Here is a 19,455-nt window from a genome sequence, read left to right as displayed (position 1 = left end):
ATTCTGTCTGTAAAACAGGCATGGAAATACCAATTAGTTACCTCCTAGAATTGTTGAGGATTAAATGAGGCTCATTAGAATGGTGCCTGGCATATTTTTAAAAATGTTTAATGAATGTGGGTGATAATAATTCAAAACTAACCACTATTATTGTTCTTCTTCACTCCTATCAGACAAGACCTCTGATGAAGACCTTATTCAGAAACTGGTCCTGTTTCTGTTTGCTAAACATCCCTCTAATCAATCCACTTCTATCCATCCCCACTACTGTACTCCTAATATAACCCATCACTGTATTATGTTTTGTAGCTGAGACAGACTTACTGGTCTCTTTCTATTGATGCTTGCCCTCTTCACCTTGGGAGTCAGAATGATCTCTCTAAAATTCTTGATGTCAATTTTCTGCTTAAAAGTCTACAATGTCTACAGTGTCCTTCCAGTAAAGTCCAGACATGAATAAACCTGGTTTCCTAAGCGTCTTGAGATCCCGCCCTGCTTAATCTCCACACTCCAGCCACGTCCCCTTGGCAATCCCTGCGCTAGGTTTACAAGTCTCCCATCGGGGCTTCTGAACAGGCTGCTTTTCTACCTGGAAATGCTTCCCACAGGTCTTCCTCCAGGGTTGTTCAGCCTTCAGGTCTCAACTTTGATATCACTTTCTCAGAGAGAACACCTCTAACACGCTCAGCTTTCCCAGTCACACACTCCTTCGCGACCAGCAACAGGCTGCCAGTTACTTGTTCCATGGCTGTCTTCCATGAGAGCAGGAACAGTATCAGTTTTATTTCCTGCTATATCTCTGTAATTATCCTTGTGGATGGATACTCTGGCTTCTCTTCAGATAGGATAAATCTTTCACCTTTTACTTGTCGAATGAATCAGCATCCTATTGATTAAATCAATCAATCAATCCACAAATAGGAATGTTGAGGTGCTGTATAATAACTCATCTAATCTTTGTCCCAGATTTGTAGGCTGGATGGAGGCTGAAACCTTTGGAATTTCCAGGGTACAGGAGGGTCTTTGTTATTCATGGTGGGCCTGTGGGCCACACCCGAGTTTATCCCACCCAAGAGATGGTTCAGAACGGGGGGGGGGGGGGGGGGGGGGGGCGCGGAGCACCAGAAAGACCACCTGTGTAAGGAGGGTGGGGGCTCTGAGACAGCCCAACCTCTAGAAAAGAGGGGTGGGGTGGGCTGCACATGGAGTTCAATCACTTGAGAAATACTTCATGCCTACACCATGGAGCCCCAGTCAAAGCAGACACTGACGCTCAGCGGGGCGTCTGGCGGATGAACACATCCGTGTGCGGGACGTGTGATGAGTGCTGACGCGCAGGGAGGGCACACCGAGGCTCTGTGCTCGAACCCTCTGAGATCGCGCCCCACGTGTCCCTGCACTGGCCTGGCCTTCATTTGTACCCTTCATACTACAACCGTTTTTCTAAGCTCTGTAAACATTTCCAGCAAATCGCAACTTCGTAGTCAGTCAGAAGTGCAGGTGGCCTGGGGAGCCCCAAACTTGCAGTTAGCAGCTGAAGTTACAGCAGTACTATTAGGGGCTGTGCCCCTGAACGGAGGAGAGTCTACACCAACTCTGGGTGGTTAGGGGCAGAATTTCATTACAGTACAGGAGGGAAGTTTTAGAAGGCACAAACATCAGATCTCAGTATAATGGAGACACTGTACCATTTCAAAAAACTACCCTCCCAGCCTGCTCCTACAATCCTTTCCTCTGTGACCTGGCCAGTAATAGCCTCTGCCCTCTCATGGGTCTGAACCATTTTATACCTGGGCTACTGGGAGGAAAAGAAAAGTGAGCGGGTGAAGAAGAAGATTACTTCCAAAAGTATGAAGTTTATCTTTGGGGCTCTCTCTTTTTTTTTTTTTTGGCCCTCCTATTCTGCCTCCCCTCAGCACCCAACGCTATAGTAAACCTGTGCTCTTCTATTCCAAAATGATGTCTCCATGTCTCTCACTCACTAAAACAGTCATTTCCTCAGGCTGACGGATCCAGCGAGTAGACAGGTAATAAACGGAATGGACTTAATCCCAATAAGATATACATGAAGATGTCATTGGTTCTTTCAGAGCTACTGACATTTCAAAAGAAAGCAATTTAAAACTAAAATTCTAATTAGTCAAGTTCCTGAGAATGGCAAGAAGATCATCTGAAGCCTTACACATTTCTAAGCCTCCTGAAGAAGCAGCAACGCCTACTGGTAACTTCCTTCAGCAACGGGGACTGGGGACGCTGCGTGACTTGCTGGTGTGCTCGTGTCCTTCCCCCAACCTCCCCCCCCCCCCCCCCCGCCCCCTGCCCTGCAGAGCCCCAGGGGAATCAGCCCAGCCCTGCAGCCCGACACCTGTTTCTTCTCCCTTTGACACTCCAGGGCGGAACCATAAGGAAGCTGTCTCTGGGTCCCAACCCAATTAATTACCTGGGAGTTTGCCATTTGGAAGCTAACCAGGCCTTTCCCTCAAGAAGCTGATAATATTCTTGGGTCCTTTGTTAAGAAGCTTTAAAAACTTAATATAAACCGAGATACAATAGTTTCTTTTCTTTTGTTATTAGCTCCCTCTCCCCACACTGGCTCCTACAAAAACCTTCCATTTTGTACAACCCCTCCGAGTGCCCTTCTAGTTGCTGGATGGGATGCTGCCTGATTCCTGGATCACTTCACGGGGCCAGTCAGAGCTTCAAATTTACTAGGTTAAATTTTGTTTCTTAATAGTAACAAATAGGCCTGAACACACTGAGCCAGCACAGCAGCGCCAAAACGGTCCACAAGTCAGGTTTTCTGGACCAGCTGACTCTCTCGTTTCCACCACTTGTAAACCAAGACCACACGGCAGGAGAAGGCCTTGGCGGCCTTGGACACAGAAATTCTCGGTCTAGGGTGGGATGCTTTAAAAGTGTGGATAAAGCTGGGGCTGACTTTTTTTAAGTGAATCACAAACTAAGTCACTATACTTCTCCAGGAGGGTCCTTCTATTTTTAATCCTGGAACAAAGAATGTCACTTTTTAAAAGTTGAAGAGTCACAGTGGGGGGATCTGGAAAGTGCTATCTGTGGCCTGCTTACGTCCAAGGCCACCCCTTCGGCCGCGTCCCGCGGTGCGTCCTGCACAGTCCTCCAAACCGACATGGAGCGCACAAGCTAGTCTCTTGAGGAGTCAAGGAGGCCTTACAGTCAGCACACTTTGTTAAGCAATTGTTTGCTTATTCGAAGCAATGCTGATGTCATTTTTGTCTGAGGAGCTAAAATTTTTTAGCTTTCTCCACTCCGTGCTTCTTGGCATTTGCCTGAGAGAAGACAGCAGATGCTTACATATTTTACATAACAGAGTTGAGAATCCAACTTCCTCAACCTTAGGCATTTAGAGTCTGATCAACTTGTGGTGACCTTTCAGCATAAATTCACACAATTCATGGCTGTTTTCTTTCCACTTATCTTATTGAAAATTTAATGTTTCTCTCATGACAAAGGGCTTTAGCATTTTCCTTGGTAGTTCATACAATATTAATTTTCTTTACTAATCACTGACTATACTTTGGTAGTTAATGCTATTTAAACAAATGGAATGCACCACGGTGATTTACTTTTCTCTTTATTATAACTAGTTTTGTTAATATTTGGTAGGGAAAAAGATGCCTTCCTGTGACTTAATATGGATTGCTAGATCTCACCAGAAATCAACCCATATATTTATTATTTTAGGCAATGTTATAAGGTGGAGGCTGACATTAAGCAGAACAGGTAGGAAAATGACTATTTTCCCCTTACCAGACAGAGGTGGGGGTATGTGTGACCTGGATGTGGACGGGAGAGGGAAGAGGAAGGTAAAGGGGCTACAGACCCAGGTAACCAAAAGAAAAAGAAAATATAAACATCAACCTCCCCACCCAAGTACTATCCTCACACTAGAGAAAGAACTCTAAGTTAGATTGAATTATGGCCTAGCAATAAGATAAAATTAGCTCATGAAGATGTTTTAATAATTCCCTCAAAAACCTTGACAAACTAAAATTATGATGTGATATAAGTATAAGGTATCTGCTAACAACTGCCAATAATAATTATGCAAAACTTACAATTAAGGAGACGGTGTAGCAGAGTAGGAAGAAAACTAAACAGATAGCCAGTTAATGAGATAATGTATGTGACAGTGCTGCTATAAATTTTAAAGGATTATGTACTGTATTTTTCGGACTATAAAATGGACCACCCCCCATTTGGGAGGAATAATAGTTGTTAATGCTGCTGCTGAGTTCTGTTTATATTTACATTGGTGAAATATCATGTTATTTATGTTATTAAATATTTTACCACATTTTGTGCTTCAAAAATTTTTTCTCCTATTTTCCTCCTCTCAAACCTAGGTGCGTCTTATGATCTGAAAAATACAGTAAATACTCAATATTACCTGGAATTACTTTTATTATTAATCTGTAACCAACTAGAAATTAAAGTTGTGTGTACATATGTATCTCAATAAATATTTAATCAGAACTGTTTAATTATGGTGTAACTTTAAAATGTTATCTTTCCTATTCGAACACTACACTACATAAAATCAGGTGTTTTTTTGCTCATTGTTGTATCTTCAGCTCATGAATGAATGAATGAATGAATGGGGGTATAACCTGCTAACTCCCAGGATGCAATTTCCTAAGGAGGTGGACTACAAAAACAGTGGTTACATTAGCATGTGTGGCCTGGGAAAATATCAATCCCTGTGTCTAAGTATCACTGTTTATGTACTGCCACAAGCCCTAGGATTCCAGGAGTGGGGGCAACACGCTTGGCAACCCCGTGCCCTGTGCGCTCACCCTGAACAGACCTGGCTATTGTGCCTCAACTCGGACTGTACACTTCCTGCATACTGAGTCGGGAAGCAATCCTGCAGTCCTACGGCAACCAGATGCCCAGTAGTTTCCATCTTCGGGGGCATCCTTCCTAAGCATCTCGAGTTTCAGAGTGACCCAGTGAAAAGCAGCTAATACATATGGAAAGCTAAAAACAATTGTTTTTTAACTGAACTACTTCTGAAAGAAAGTTTCCTTCTCCAAAACACAAGCTGAAGGTAAGTCTCCTGTTATCAGGGCTCCGCATCCCTGTCTCTGCTGAGGCTGGCCTTCCCGCCGTGCCTGCCTGCTTGGGAGGGGCGGGATGGACACAGCCGTCTCTATCCTAGCCAGCCAGTTACAGCTGCTGCTGCTTTGGAAGTTTAAAAGGGTCAAGAATTTACAGACGTGAGTGGCGCTGCAGGTATTCCAGGCCGAAGGGAAGGTCTAAGAGGAACTGTGAAAGACTCCAGGCAATATTGTAAGTATTAAAAGAACACGGCAAAAACTAGACCTGCGTCTTCATTCATATTTTGCTCCTGGCTCTCCTGTAAGTCGGAGAGTCACAGTGTGGGCAGGTGGGGCAGGGCGATGCGTGACATGGCCCAGGCAGGAGCTGCAGACAGATGGCATGTCTAAGCCAGGGTGAATCTCAGGTCCAAGGGTGCTACGTAGGGCTACACATGTTTAACTTGCTTTTTAAATTGCCTTTTCAAGAAATTATATAAAAGAGTATCCTTTTATAGTATGAGTAAAGGGGGTGGATCTTAAAATAAAGAAATGTTAGAAAACATTCTTTAAAGCTTTCCTCTTTGTTTCTCCTCCGTTTACAGCGCAACAGAGACAACCATGGCGATCACCAGGTTCACACCAGTTCAGGCAGTGAGATAAAGAGGGTGAGCGAAGGAAAGCCTCTCTGAACCCACGCCCTGTTTCTCCCTAGAAATGTCTCAGAGGATGTCGGGCAGCTTTTCAAAGCCCTTTTCCTTCCCTTAAAATCTGGTGAATCTTTTTCATAACAAGGTACAATACCTCCATATCTGAGAAAATCACTGGTTTTTGGTGATTAAGAGCAAGGTAGCTGAGGTGTAACAAAAGGGAGTTAGTAGACTTAGATTAAAAAAAGGAAACAGAGGGCTGAATACCAGTTGTACCGTCCAGTCTTCATGTGACCTTAGGCGAGTCCCTAGATTCTCTAAGCCACGCCTTCAGCTGGGGTGGTATCTCCCCCAAGGGGACAAAACATTGGTTTGGGGGTAGGGAGTATGAGATCTTATTCTTTCAATGCACAAGGCACAGATATACATACCTAAATGACATATACCGTGTATCTGTGGTATTAAAATTTCATGGAAAAAGATTAGGGGAAAAACAAGTCTTAAAAGGCTCCTGTGGAGGAGGGGGTGACGAGCAACAAAAGGCCGAGAACCCCTTTTCTAGGCCTTCATTTCTCACCTGTAAATACGGGTCAGCATCCTCTACCTTAAAGGGTTATTATGCTACGACTATAAATATATACAGAGAATGAGAGACTGGAAGTAAAGCAGGTAGGGAAAACAACCGAAAGCAGAGTAGCCATTAAAATATAATGGAAAACACAAAGGTTCAAGTATAATAGATGAATATCATCTAATAATCAATTATATTAATCAGACAATATTCATCGCACTAGCCATTTTACCAACGGAACACCAAACCTCTGAAAAGAAAATGTACGATCATAATAGCAAAGGCCAAACAATAATGCAAGAAGAATCTATAAATGTGGCAAAGATACGAACCTAAAACGCCAATATTAAGACCCGCCAAGCTTGTTTTAATTTTATCATAAATATCTTCGGAGGTAAAGTCAACGGCAATGGTCCTTGTTTCCACTTTGAATTTCTCTCCTGGGGAAAAAAACACAAGTGGGGAGAGAGGAAGGAAATTAATAGACGGCCATGAAGCATTTGACGGCATTATCCTTTCAAACTCTTTTTATCCCCAATTTGATATAAAATTTAGAACAGGAGAGTTGTGAGCCCTCATGAGACCCTCTGAGAGAGGACAGAGAAGCAACACAACAGTTCTGCACTAAACATTCTGGCGTGGTCACAAAGCCGGCTGAAGGTCCCTCAATCAGTCCTCCTTCCGAAAATCAATAATGGCTACCTCTTCGATCCTTAGGGACAAATGATAAAACACAATTCATAGCATAATGTTATACACTCTTTATATATCACTGTTTTGTGATTTTAATGACAATCCGATACTTCATAATCTCAGGAATATATGCCTTTGTGTTGTGAAATATTTTGAAGTGTGAAATATGAAAGCAAAAGTCCATCTTATTAAAATAAAAACAAAATCAATATGATCGTATTGGAAATGAGGAGCTTGGTCAACAGTTAATAGTGACCACATTTAAAAATCCGCACAAAACTAATAGAGCTGCAACGTGACACAAGGAAGACTTCAGGGTTCTACTTTGCACAAGTCCATTCGAGTCCAAACAGAGCTCCTGGGGATAACAGGTTGATGAATGCGACCCCGGAGAGACACAACTCATCTGAGGCCACGATAAGGTCTACGTCTGCCGGCCCTGGTAAGCGCCTTTGAGAAGGTGGCACCGACTGTGAGGCCACCCAGACGTGGGTACCAGTTTCATTTCCACACTTACTTGCCAAGTGAATTTGAGCTAGTCACATTACCCTCTTTGAGTGTCACATATCCCATTTGAGCCCGTCCCATCTCCATCCCTGTGAGGTTCGGCATCCCCTTATGAAAATGAAGGGGATACTACCCACGCTGGTGTGAGGCTCAAGGGTCCTCTACGGGCACACGGGAGGCCCCATGAGTGTCAGTCTCCCCTTTCTGCACCTGACCCCACTCACTTCACTCAGTGATGGTCAGTGGGCCACGAATGCCTGCACTTGGAACTTGATGAGAATTCAAAAGAATTCATTTTAAAATCCAGCTTCCAAAAATAAAGTTTTCCCTACTCACAGTCAATGGTGGCTCATCATAGAGTATGCAGTGTTAATCCACAAAGGAGGTTTCCACTCTTGATCTGAAAGGATTTATATTTAACACTAAAGACTTGGTTCATAAGAGGTGTGGTGTTTAGTTAGACTCAATGAGAAGTATTGACCGTAGGTGGGAATCAATGAATAAAGTAGAGAGGACACTAACTGACATGGAAAATACCTTATGGGCTGTTAAAGGTATACTTCCTCTTCCAATAAAAGTGAGTGAGTGCACGTGTTTGTGCAACTGAGAGCCAGACAGATGCAGAGCTGCCGCGTCACAACAGCTGCTCCAACCTGTCTCACCATCAACGATGCACACGATTTACCCCTAGTAAGCACAGAACTCTGCCTTTGTTAGAGCCACATTCATAAGGGAAAAAAGTCAAGAGGTGGGGAGGAGTAGCTTTTATTAAATGTAAAATTTTATTCGAGAATAAAATAAGGCAAATTTATCTCTTTATTTTGAGAAAAGCAAGGAATGTTGCCATGCTGCGCCATATCCTGACATCTGGGAGAATTTCTCTCTAGTAATAAAAGCCACTTCACAAGCCCTGATTCAAATTTATTCTTTTAAATCTCACAGGATTTGGTGAATACACTTACATGAGAGTCTGGTATAGATATGCTGCTAAAAAAAATCCAGAGACCCTTTGGAAGGAACGTTATTCAAAAAGAACCCTCAAATAAGCTCTGTCTTTGTGTTCATACTAGAATATGCAAAATGGCTGGCTTCTCATGCAAGTTTTTCAGGATAAATAAAATTTGAACTTCACCTGGATTACTGTGAATCATGTTCTAGTGCAGCTAAGGCTACCGTTTTTCTCTTACCATCACTGGGGGCTCTCTCTTTTTTAACATGGATCAGAGCGCGAGCCTCCCCTCCGCACTACCCTCCAACAGCTCTGTCTCACTCACAGCCCAAGCCAGAGTCCAGGGCAGCAACCTGCATCTCTGTGAGCTCACGTCCACCTGCTCACCCCCTCAGAGGCTCCCCAGCTCTAGGCACAGGGTCCCTAGCCGTTCTTGGAACGCAGAATGTTCTCCAAACACACTCAGAGCTTCTGCTCTCCCCGCTCCCTCAGCTCGGAAAGCTCGGCTGCACCTCCCCTGTCTCTGCTGGGTCTTTATGCGAACGTTACCTTCTCAGAGAGGCCTCCCCTGGCCACCCTTTAAAGAGTGCCAGCACTGCTCCCCTCGCCACCCATGTCCCCCTTCTCTGCTTTGGTTCCTCCCGCCACGCCGACCCCCCTCTACCACACTGTGTACTTCTGTAACGCATGTGTTTGTCGTCGCCGATCCCCACCAAGAACGAGCTTGGTGAAGACGAGGGCTTTGGCTGTTTTGTCCAGTTGTTCAACAGTGCCACAAGGGGCAATGTTCCACCCGCCTCTTTGATTCCCTTAGGCTGGCTCCCCTCCTGGTTTCAAGAGGGCCATTGCCATGTAAAGTGTCCCATGCAGATGGCAGTGTTCAGAGGTACAAATGGGGTGTCCCTGTTATATGCCCCTTTTACAGTGAGGATAACTCCCTCAGAAGGATTATGGTGTGCCCTCTACTGTCCAGGCCCATGGACGGGCTCTGAGGGCTCCACAAACTACCCCTACAGCTACCACCAAGTTGTGTGAGTCAGAAATAGCAGCACGCACATAAAAACAGGGCAGGAGGTGCCTCTCTGGCGCAAGCAATCCAAAGAGGATGATGACGGGCGTTCTAAAGGGCTCAGGTGGGAGGTAGCTGGCTTCCCCAGGACCCGAGAAATAAGTTTAGGCATCTTCCCCCTTCCCACAGCCTGTCAGCCCTCACCTGCCCCTGCCAACAGTGGTCCAACCAGATGAGCAAGAATCCTCTAATTTCAAGCACAAGTATATATTAAGCACCTGGAACAGCAGTGAGTACCGTATACCCATAATATAGCATATCCGTAATTTCCACCATCACACCTCCCAAACCCAGGCTCTTTGCCAGACACCAGTCCACGGCTCAGGAACAGCCCGGTGCCGGGGAAGAAGAACTTCCCCAAAGCCTCTGCACAGGTGCTTCCGCGCACACTGATCCTTGCCCACCACAAAGGCCAGGCAGATGCCAGCCTCTGTCGAGTCTGTCCCCAGGGCAGGAGCTGTGAGAGTTCTAGTGAATACCCTACAAGTGTGCAGGGTAAAGATACATACACAAGTGAATTTGGAGGCTGCAATGGGAAAAAATGAGCCACGCATTTGTCCCTTTACGAAAATGCTGGTTGCTCCAGCTACTGGAGTGACATCAGCCTTTGGGGTGTGCCTCGGGTTCAGAGTCCCCCGAAACAGGACCACGCCCATGCCAGGACACCCGCATCCAGCGACTGACCAAGGTGGAAGGACAGAGTCATCGGACGGCTTGTACCCACCACATGCTGATGGCACCCACACAGTCTGCTCATTTACTGCTCTTCTGTTCTTTCATAACGCCCCAGTTTTAACTCTTCTGGCTTTAAGATAAGTTAATATTTCTGGCAATACAAGTCTCCACTATTATTACTCTTTTTCAAAACTTTATTGGTTAGCTATACTTGGATAGTCTCAATTTTTATTGGGGCTGCATGAAACATTTCAATTACATTTTGAAGAATGAAAATGTAGCATTCCCTCCAGGCTCTCCATTTGTTCAACGTCTCACAGTAATAATCTCGTGGTTATAAATTCTTAAAGAAATTAAAAAACCAAAGAATTCCCTGTTAGAATACTACACACCATTACGCAAAGACACTCAACGCTGCTGATTATTCCTACTGATTCACACCATTCAGTATTTGGAATTAAGTGGGCTGGCGTCCTACTATGTACAGCTGTGGCGAAATGCAGTCATGCCCCCCTCCCATTTTTCTGGTCGAGATGGTTCTGAGATGGGCTTGGCCTGCTGCTCTCAGCCTAGTGACTAAAACCAAACATTCAGAAGCAGAAAAACTTGAATAATTGACATAAGCTGTTCAAAGCAGTCAACCCACCAGAAATGGAGGCAATGAAACGACTCTGGCTTAGACAGTAGGCAATGAAGCTAAGAAATAGCTGGGTGGGTGATTCCATTTTTCCCTTTTTCATGTGCTATCCCACTGAAAACCATACAATCACCACTGTGTGTTAGGAACTGCCCTGCCTGGTATCAGAAGCTGTAACCCCCATCAAGGCTAAGGCTGAGGGAATGACCTTGGACCATAAGCCACCAAGGAGACAAAAGCTTATCTCCCTAGCAGGAGCACTGCTTCTGCTCCTTTTACTTCACCCTGCCTGGCCCCCAATGCTTGGTCGGTTAGCCAATGATGGGTAAGATTCCCCAAGGAGGGAATGACCTAAGACAGGCACGATCATGTGGGAGGCCCCCAAGGAAAGACTTTGGGGGCTACAGCAGAAGGGGGTGATGGACCCTTGCCCCTCGGCTTTGACATAGCCTGAGTCCTCATTGTCTGTGAGAAAATCTCCTAATCTCTTGGCTGTCTTACTTCCCTTGCTCTACCTAAGCCTGAAACAATGATAGAGGGTGGTGCAGACCTGTGCTGGAAAGGGTGGGTTCCCCAGGCAATCAGGCCTAAGAAAGAATATGTAAAATCCTGTGAAACCTGCTTTGTTTAGAATGCTCTCAGTTAACTGATAAGGGTCCAAGGAAGAAGTAAGTTTGTTCCTCAAAGTTTTATAGCTCTTTAGCTATCTGACCCTGACTCAAAATAGGCCCTCAGAGTTCTTTGCTATCTATTGTTTGATCCTTACTTCCTGACAATGATTAATGAGCTTTACCTGAATTCTTGTGCAAACAAACCCAATAAAAGCCATTGAGGAAAAGGCTCTTGGTCCTTCTCCTGTGAGAGATCAGCAACCTTTCCTCCCCAAGCAGATCATGTCTTGGTAGACTTATTCTCATCCATGGCAGCCAGGAGGGCCCTGTGGGTAGAGCGCCCCCCCCCGCAATTGTGGGATCAGAGAGAACAAATATTGTGCATAGTCACGGAGACACACAAGGACAGATGTCCTCACTGCCTGGAGCCACTCCCATCGCCTGCAAGCACGGGTGCACCACGCCTGCAGACTCGCTGCTGCTTTTCTCCAAGGGGACTCTGAAGTGGTTCCGGGTCAGGTCTGGAAGTGACAGGAAAGGGACTGTACCTGTAAGTAGTCACAAGATGCTGACAAAACACTTCTCAATATTAAAACTAAGATGTTTTAAGGTTCAAACCTAAAAAAGTCAAGAACATATTCCAAATGGCGTTATGTTTAATGTGCTTCTGGTCTGGCCATCACATTTTCATTTCGCTCAACAAATTGATATACCTTAAATCTCTTCCTCTAAGAAAATGTTTATGCATCTTAGAAAGGCTTTCTGCATTTTCTCCACTGGGTGTCTGGGGATATTAGGTCCGAGAATTATAGAAAGAAGGTCTAATCTACATAAACTCATGCATTATTTACAATTTTTCTATTAATAAAAACCAACAATAATATATTAATTCATTTGTCCCTACATTTGCTCCAAAGAAGCAATCTGTTTTTCCCCCTGAATTTTAGGTACCATCCATTATGAAGGTTTGTTACATGTACCCTTCCCCATCTTTTCCATATTATAACTTCCACCATTTAAGATTCAAGTGGTGTCACCACCTGTGTGGACTGACTTTTCATGATTCCCATTTTCTCCAGGGTTAAGCTGTGGATTCTTCCTCCTGGCTGTGTTCCTAAAGCCCAAGCTTCCAAGTAGTATGTAAGTATTTAGTATTCTATTGAATACTTACCAGACTACTTTATTCAACGAGCCTCTATTTCCTATCATTCTATGTTATCTTTGTCTTTCCAGCACCTGGCGCCATGCTTGGCATGAGGTACAGGCCACCCCAATGCTTGCTGACCGAGTAAAGACACCCAGGCCAACATGGCAAACTTACTAAGATCACCTTCGCGATACTTCCTGAAGTCTCCCCTATAAAAATAAAACTATGTGCTGGTCAGAGACTGAGACATAACATAACGTAAGGTACTTATTATAAGCATTTTAAAGCATTAAGATAAATTGAGAAACAACTCAGTTCTTCCATCTGTCCTACATGGACACAATCAATCTCGTAAAAATAGAAACATTTTAGAATTTTCAGAAACCTTAGAAACCATATGGGAACTCAACTCGGGGGCATGGAAATGACGGCTGAAGACACGTTAGTCACGGACCCCTCTCCCTTTACCCAGTCCTGAGACAGATGCTTAGGGAGCAAGCAGAGACTCTGGGAGAAATAGTACTCTATCCAATGCCTGCCAATTTGATCTTCTTAAACCTAAATTCACTAAAACCAATTTATAACTATTACATGTATTGCATGTTTTTAAAACTCCCTCTACTTCACATAACATGTTTTACAATATTCAGAGATGTAAAAAGTACAAGTCTTTTGCACTTTTGCTAAGTTTAAGGAGAAAACAAACAACAGAAAATTCTCTCCACTTCCCTCTTATTTTCATTACTTCACCCAGGCCTCACCTCGCTCCACACCCTGCCCCTTGGGGGAAGAAACCCCCCCACCCCCACAGAGAAAGCACCTCTTACGTGGCTCTGGAATAAAGGTGACTGGGCCCTAGAAGGGAATAATTTATCTGACTCCATTTTTAAAGGTCCATTTAGTTATACCATATTTTGCCGTGTATAATGCTCACTTTTGGAGGGAAAAATAAGGACACACATTATACACGGGTAATACCTGAAATACCTTGTATCTGCTCTTGTGTTTTGTAGTTACTTGTTACATAAAATTTCTTGTATCATAATATGTTCAAAAATAAATGCTAAAATTCCTTTATAATACAGAAGACAAGTATCTAAAAATAAATAAGTAAATAAATAAATAAATTACAAAATTAAAAGAAAAGATTTTTTTCCTGAAAATTTGGGCCTAAAACGTGAATGCACATTATACATGGTAAAATACTGTAATTGTCAGAAGATGCTAAACAAATAATGGTCCATTTCTTTTCTGCATTGATCCTGAAAATATACCCATGATCATTTTAATCCCGTGAAGAGGGCAATGTTCAGTCAAATCATAAATTTACCATGCTATCATCAGGATTCCACCCCAAACCAAGTAGTTCTTTATTTTAAGCCAAGGTTACTATGTTTTATTCATTGAAACCCATTTAACTAAAACAACCTTCTGTGCTAAAATAAAAACCGTATTCCATGTGAGCTTGTTCTGCTGGTAGGGCATGAATAGGACCCAGTTGTTCTTTTGAAAGCCCTGAGTTCCAGCCTTGGTTCAGGTATTGTAGACGCTTGGATAAGCCATCGTTGAAGAATTTTCAAATAAGGATGCGTATTTTCTACACTGGGGCGGGGGGGGGGGGGGGTGAGGCCTGCCAATTGAAATACCTAAATTTTACTTTTGAGGTGAGAATAATGCAAAAATATTCCTAACATCACTACAGCTAGGATTCCAAGATGATGTTGCTAAAACTATGGAAGCAGAGTGTTCCGGACAGAATGCCTGTGTCTCCCTGCAATTGATATGTTGAAGGCCTGCCCCTGAATACGATGGCTTTTGGAGGTGGAGCCTTTGAAGCTAATTAGGTTTAGACGAGTTCATGAGGGTGAGGCCCCCATGACGGAACTGGAGTCCTCACAACAACAGGAAGATAAAGAGCTCCCTCTCCCCACGCACATGCACCAAGGAAAGGCCGTGTGAGCACACAGTGAGAAGACAGCCACCTGCAAGCCAGAAAGTGGGCCCTCGCCAGGAACTGAACCTGCCAGGACCTTGATCTGGGATTCCCCAGCCCCCAGAGCTGTGAGAACTAAATGCCTGCTGTTTAAGACGCCCACACTATGATTTTGTTATCACGGCTCAAGTTGACCAAGACATAGTCTGTTTGATAAAGCATGGCATGCACTTAGAAGCCCTGGACTTGGGTACCAGCTCGGTCACTTGTTGGCCAAGGGCCCTTCACTCAAGTCTTTTAACCTTCAGGAACTCTATTACTACAAGGAATAACACCCACCCTACACAGCTCTTATGAGGATGACAGTCATAGCACAGGAGAATGTATTTTAAGAAACTAGACTCTTCTACATGTGTTTCCTTATATCTGCCAATGTCTACAAAGATGACTGTATAACATGTAGTTGTTTATTCCTGAATAACACAGACGTAATCTGTATCATTGAATCTTTTCTCTTTGCATCAGACGCACATCGTTTTTCAAGTTGACCGTGCATATCCGTCTCTACTTTAAAAAGCAATTTGTTTATTACTGTCTCATCCATGGACTCAGTGGTCATGATATACTATTTTTAGCCATAGCTTTAGTGTCCAAGTATTTCTTTGACTCAATTTGCTTGTGAGTAACCTCTGACTTATGTTTTATCTACTCCGAGAGGCACATTTTTATTCACTTTTTAGCTCTGAAATCAGGATGCCTTTTAATTGATGGCATGCCAGTCCCACTGGCAATTTTTATTTCTTAATGCTGATAAGCTGCCTCACTGTTTCACAACCAGTGGTGCCTCAGATTTGCTGGAAGAAGCATAGAACCCTGCTGACATCCACCCTTCTCTTCAGTGACACAAAATGAACTGAGGACAGCTCCCAAATGCAAGATTCTCGGGTGCTTATAATATTCCGCCACTGCCACTAGTCAAGTAGGCAGAGTATCTCCCATCCTAAACTCAGGCCCTCGAAACCCTAGTATACACTCATTCATTTATTCGGGGGCGCAGGCATCGGCAACCGGGCAAAGCACCTCGCTCCCTAAATTCTCAGCTCTATGAGGGCAGGCCCATGTCTGGTTTTTTCTTCACCACTACCCACTCAGAGCTCACACTACCCGGTACACTATGGGAGCTCAATACCTAAGTTCCAACTGAATGAATTCAAGAAGTACACACTGAGGAGTGCCCACGTGTCAGACTTTACGCTGAGGAAATAGCGGATACTCTCAAATAGGTCACATTTAGGTGAAGGAGTTCAGTGTGAACCCAACTGTTGCTTTAATAAATATGAACAAAAGCATGCAAAGAGACAGTAGTTCATACTTGCAGAGTGGGATTTTAACTAGGAGGCGACATTTGCATTGAGTCCTTACGTAGGAATCGGCCGTGCAGAGAAGGGGGAGAAGGAGGCACAGGCAGACAGTGGGGAGAAGGATCAGCGTGTGGTAAGAATCCCCGTGGATACAATATGTGGTACACAGAGAGAAATGGAAAGGAAGCATTCTGCGGAAGGAAGCTGGTAGAGGTCGTGTGTACCGAAATAATAAGTGCAGCCAGCTACATAATTGTGGGGTCCTAATAAAAAGGCGGGTCCTCTGTTCAAAAATTATTAAGTATGTCAAGCTCTGGCCGGGTAGCTCGGTTGGTTACAGCATCATCCCTATATGCAAAGGTTGTAGCTTTGTTCCCTGGGTAGGGTACATACAAGAAGCAATCAATGAATGCACAAATAACTGGAACAACAAATGAATCTCTCTTTCTCTCTCTCTCACACACACACACACACACACACACAATCAATCAACAGAAAAATAAAGAAAGAATTTCAAGATGGCAACGGCAGAGCATTAAACCAAGTCTGGCCCTTCTAAGCAGAGTCCCGTGTGAATGAACAAGGCAAGGGGCCCTGTAACAAGTTTACGTTTCATCCTGTGTGTCATGAATACACAGCAGAGGCTTTACGCTAGGCAGGAAGTGACAAGATCACACTTGTTTTTAGGAAAGAAATGCTAGTGGCAGGAGGGAGGGCGCATGGCCTGTTACAGAAAGTGATGGTGGCCGGGGGAGCATATAATGGTGACCTGAGTCCCATGAGAGAAGAGGGCCCAGAAGACACAGGCAGCCGTGGAAGTGGGCGGCAGGCCAGCTCAGAGGGGACGTCTGAGTTTCCCCAATGATCAGACACATGGCTTCCGGGAGAGAGAAGACACACTGGTTTCATCCGTTTGCTTTAGAAATCTGGTTAATCAACCATCATATGTTAGAACTAAAGCAGCCTTAATAGTTCCACATATAAGGCAATATTCCTGTAGTTGTGGCTTAGCCTCTTTTCTATCATACAAACTGTTTCTCTTTTATTTTAGTAAAGCAGGTATTTTTTTTTCTTGAGGAAGCTTACTTCTTCTCTTTGTCGGCTTGAAACATGAAATTAATACCAATGAGACTTGGGCCAGAGTTGACCGATTTTCCATGCAGGATAACCGTGGACTAAAATCAAACCAGAAAACAGAAGAGATATTTTTGTAACTCTCTATAAGATTCCTCGCTTCTTCTTTCAAAGAGAAAGATAGCTAAAATTAATTAGAAGTCAAATATCACACAGTACCTTTCTTCTAAATATGCTGATTAAGCTCCTTTTTTTTTTTTTTAAAGTAACCTCTTTTAATTTTAACCTGTCATTTTGTTCTTACGAAACTCTGTTCTGGTTTTGTGAGATCTCGCCGCTGGAAAAAAATATTCTCTTCGGGCTTTGAGTCTCTCACTTTGGTATTTAGAAAAAAGGAAGCTTAACAGTTTAAGAAACAAAAAAAAAATTAGGAACTTTTGAAAAGTTTACCCTGAAATTTAAAATATCAGCTACTGAAAAGAGTTTTACAGCAAATAACACTTTGAAGATCAATGTAGTTCCACATGAAAACACCCCTTTTCATTTAAATTGTTAAAAGTACATAGTTTTTACATATTAAAACAAAATAAAAGCAAAAAGGCTTGCTTAGAGCCTCCTTTTCCTGTACTTTTAGAATGAAGGAGAAGAACTTGACACAAATCACCCGCATCGAGGATGTCCTAACGAACCCAGAGGTACCAGTGAGAGGCACAGGGATGCAGGTAACGTTCTACAGACTAAAGGGGATTAGTCACTACTACAGTCCCCGAGTACTGGGCATCAGTTACATGCCAAGAGTTTGGCTGACATTGCGCCGTTTAATCTGCACAAGAGCTTTCTGGTATACTGCTGAAACTTACAAATGTTTATTTTCATAAATTTCAGTTTTCAACATTTAAAAGGCCACCATTTATTTGAGTTTTTGACATTTTGAAATAATCTCAAGCAAAGACAAGTTGCAAATACTGTACAGGTAACTTTTTTTCCTGAGCCGTGTCAGATTCCGTTGCTAACAAGATGTCCAGAAATATTCCAGGGTAGTGGTTCCCAAAGCGTGGTCCATGACCCCGAGGGTCCATGAGAGTCAAAAAAAAAACAAAAACCCCACAAAGTCCTTATCTGCCTGCTTCAGAGTGTTGACATGTGCAATAATGGCACCATGCCAGGGCCGTGACACCAACCAAAGCAGCCACACCTCACTACACTGGAGTCACTGCATTTTGCACTTACTTGCAGTGAAAAAAAGAAAAAAATCAGTCAATCTTGTTTAAGAACTCCCCTTGATGAGGCGGTAAAATCAGTAATTTTATGAACTCTCCACCTTGAGTACACATCTCTTTAATGTCCTGTGTAACAAAGGGGAAGTACGAAAACAAAACATGTTTTCTGTGCACCTAATACAACGGCTGTCTTGAGGAGAACATTTGCGCAATTGACTCAGCGGCTGAATTAGCACTCTTCTCATGCAGCGTCATTTTACTGGAAAGAACGACCGACAGAAAAACTGACTATTCAGATCTGGCAGACGTTTTCTAAGAAATGAAGGGCTGAATCTGTCACTTCAAGAAAAACAAGCAACAATAGCTGCTGTCCATGATAAAAGTCAAACTTTTAAGTGAAGATCAGAATTTTGGAAAACTTTCATCTACCATCGAAAGCTTGAGGAAAAAAAAAGACCTTTCTGGTGAGATTGGGGGTGACTGTTAATAACTGTGTCAACATGTGTAAGATCTGCAAAAGTCAGGAACCAATATTTCCCAATGGCCAATGCAGAAAGTTCCCAGATCATGACGGATAAAAGACCTATTCAAAGTACAAGGTAGGCAAATGGAGTTTAACAGAGCTGAGCATGAAAATTTTATTGCTCTGTTGTTAGATTCCATATTGCAACTCAGCTTAAGAAACCTGCGGTTAAGGAGTTTCGATGTAGTATCAAGAGTATCTACAATTACTTGTGGGGACCATTGAAATCATTTTCTTTTCCAACTACATATTCGTGTAAATACGGGTTTTGTTCTTATACTTCAACCAAATAATGGATCACAGCAGAATGAATGCAAATCTGCCTTCAGATATTAAAGAGATTTGCAAAAATGCAGAACAATGTACTCTCATCAATGAAACTTTGTTTTGTTTTGGAATATACAGTTACATTTCCTACTTAAAAATGCTAGCATTTAATGGGTTTACTATTATTACTTTTAAAAGACTTAAATAGTTATTTTTTAATTACTAAGCCTGAGTTTCCAATACAATAAACATTGATAGCTGTATCCCACATGAATAAAAACTCTCTGGGGTCCTTAATAATTTTTAAAAGTATAAAAGGTTTCAAACACTAAGAAGTTTAAGAACATTGGTTTAGTATGTATTTCCTACAAAGATAGTCCCGTAAATAATATAATCAACAAAATCAAGAAATCGACATGGATACATTCCTGCCTCTACTCCTCAGAGGCTGTTGGAATTTGACCAAATGTCCCAACACTGTCCTTCGTAGCAA

General features: G+C 43.1%; 1 protein-coding gene across 1 annotated transcript in view; it reads right to left on the bottom strand.

Moving 5' to 3' along the window:
* HSD17B12 (hydroxysteroid 17-beta dehydrogenase 12) overlaps positions 1 to 19,455 on the bottom strand; it is a 147,269-nt gene that overhangs the window by 42,904 nt on the left and 84,910 nt on the right. Inside the window, exon 4 of the mRNA XM_028516235.2 lies at positions 6,629 to 6,736. Coding sequence (XP_028372036.1) covers positions 6,629 to 6,736 — 108 coding nt within the window. The remainder of the gene's footprint in view (positions 1 to 6,628; positions 6,737 to 19,455) is intronic.

The sequence above is a fragment of the Phyllostomus discolor genome, chromosome 6 (genome assembly GCF_004126475.2).
Source record: "Phyllostomus discolor isolate MPI-MPIP mPhyDis1 chromosome 6, mPhyDis1.pri.v3, whole genome shotgun sequence".
Lineage (NCBI taxonomy): Eukaryota > Metazoa > Chordata > Mammalia > Chiroptera > Phyllostomidae > Phyllostomus > Phyllostomus discolor.
This window is presented reverse-complemented; position numbering and strand designations above follow the sequence as displayed.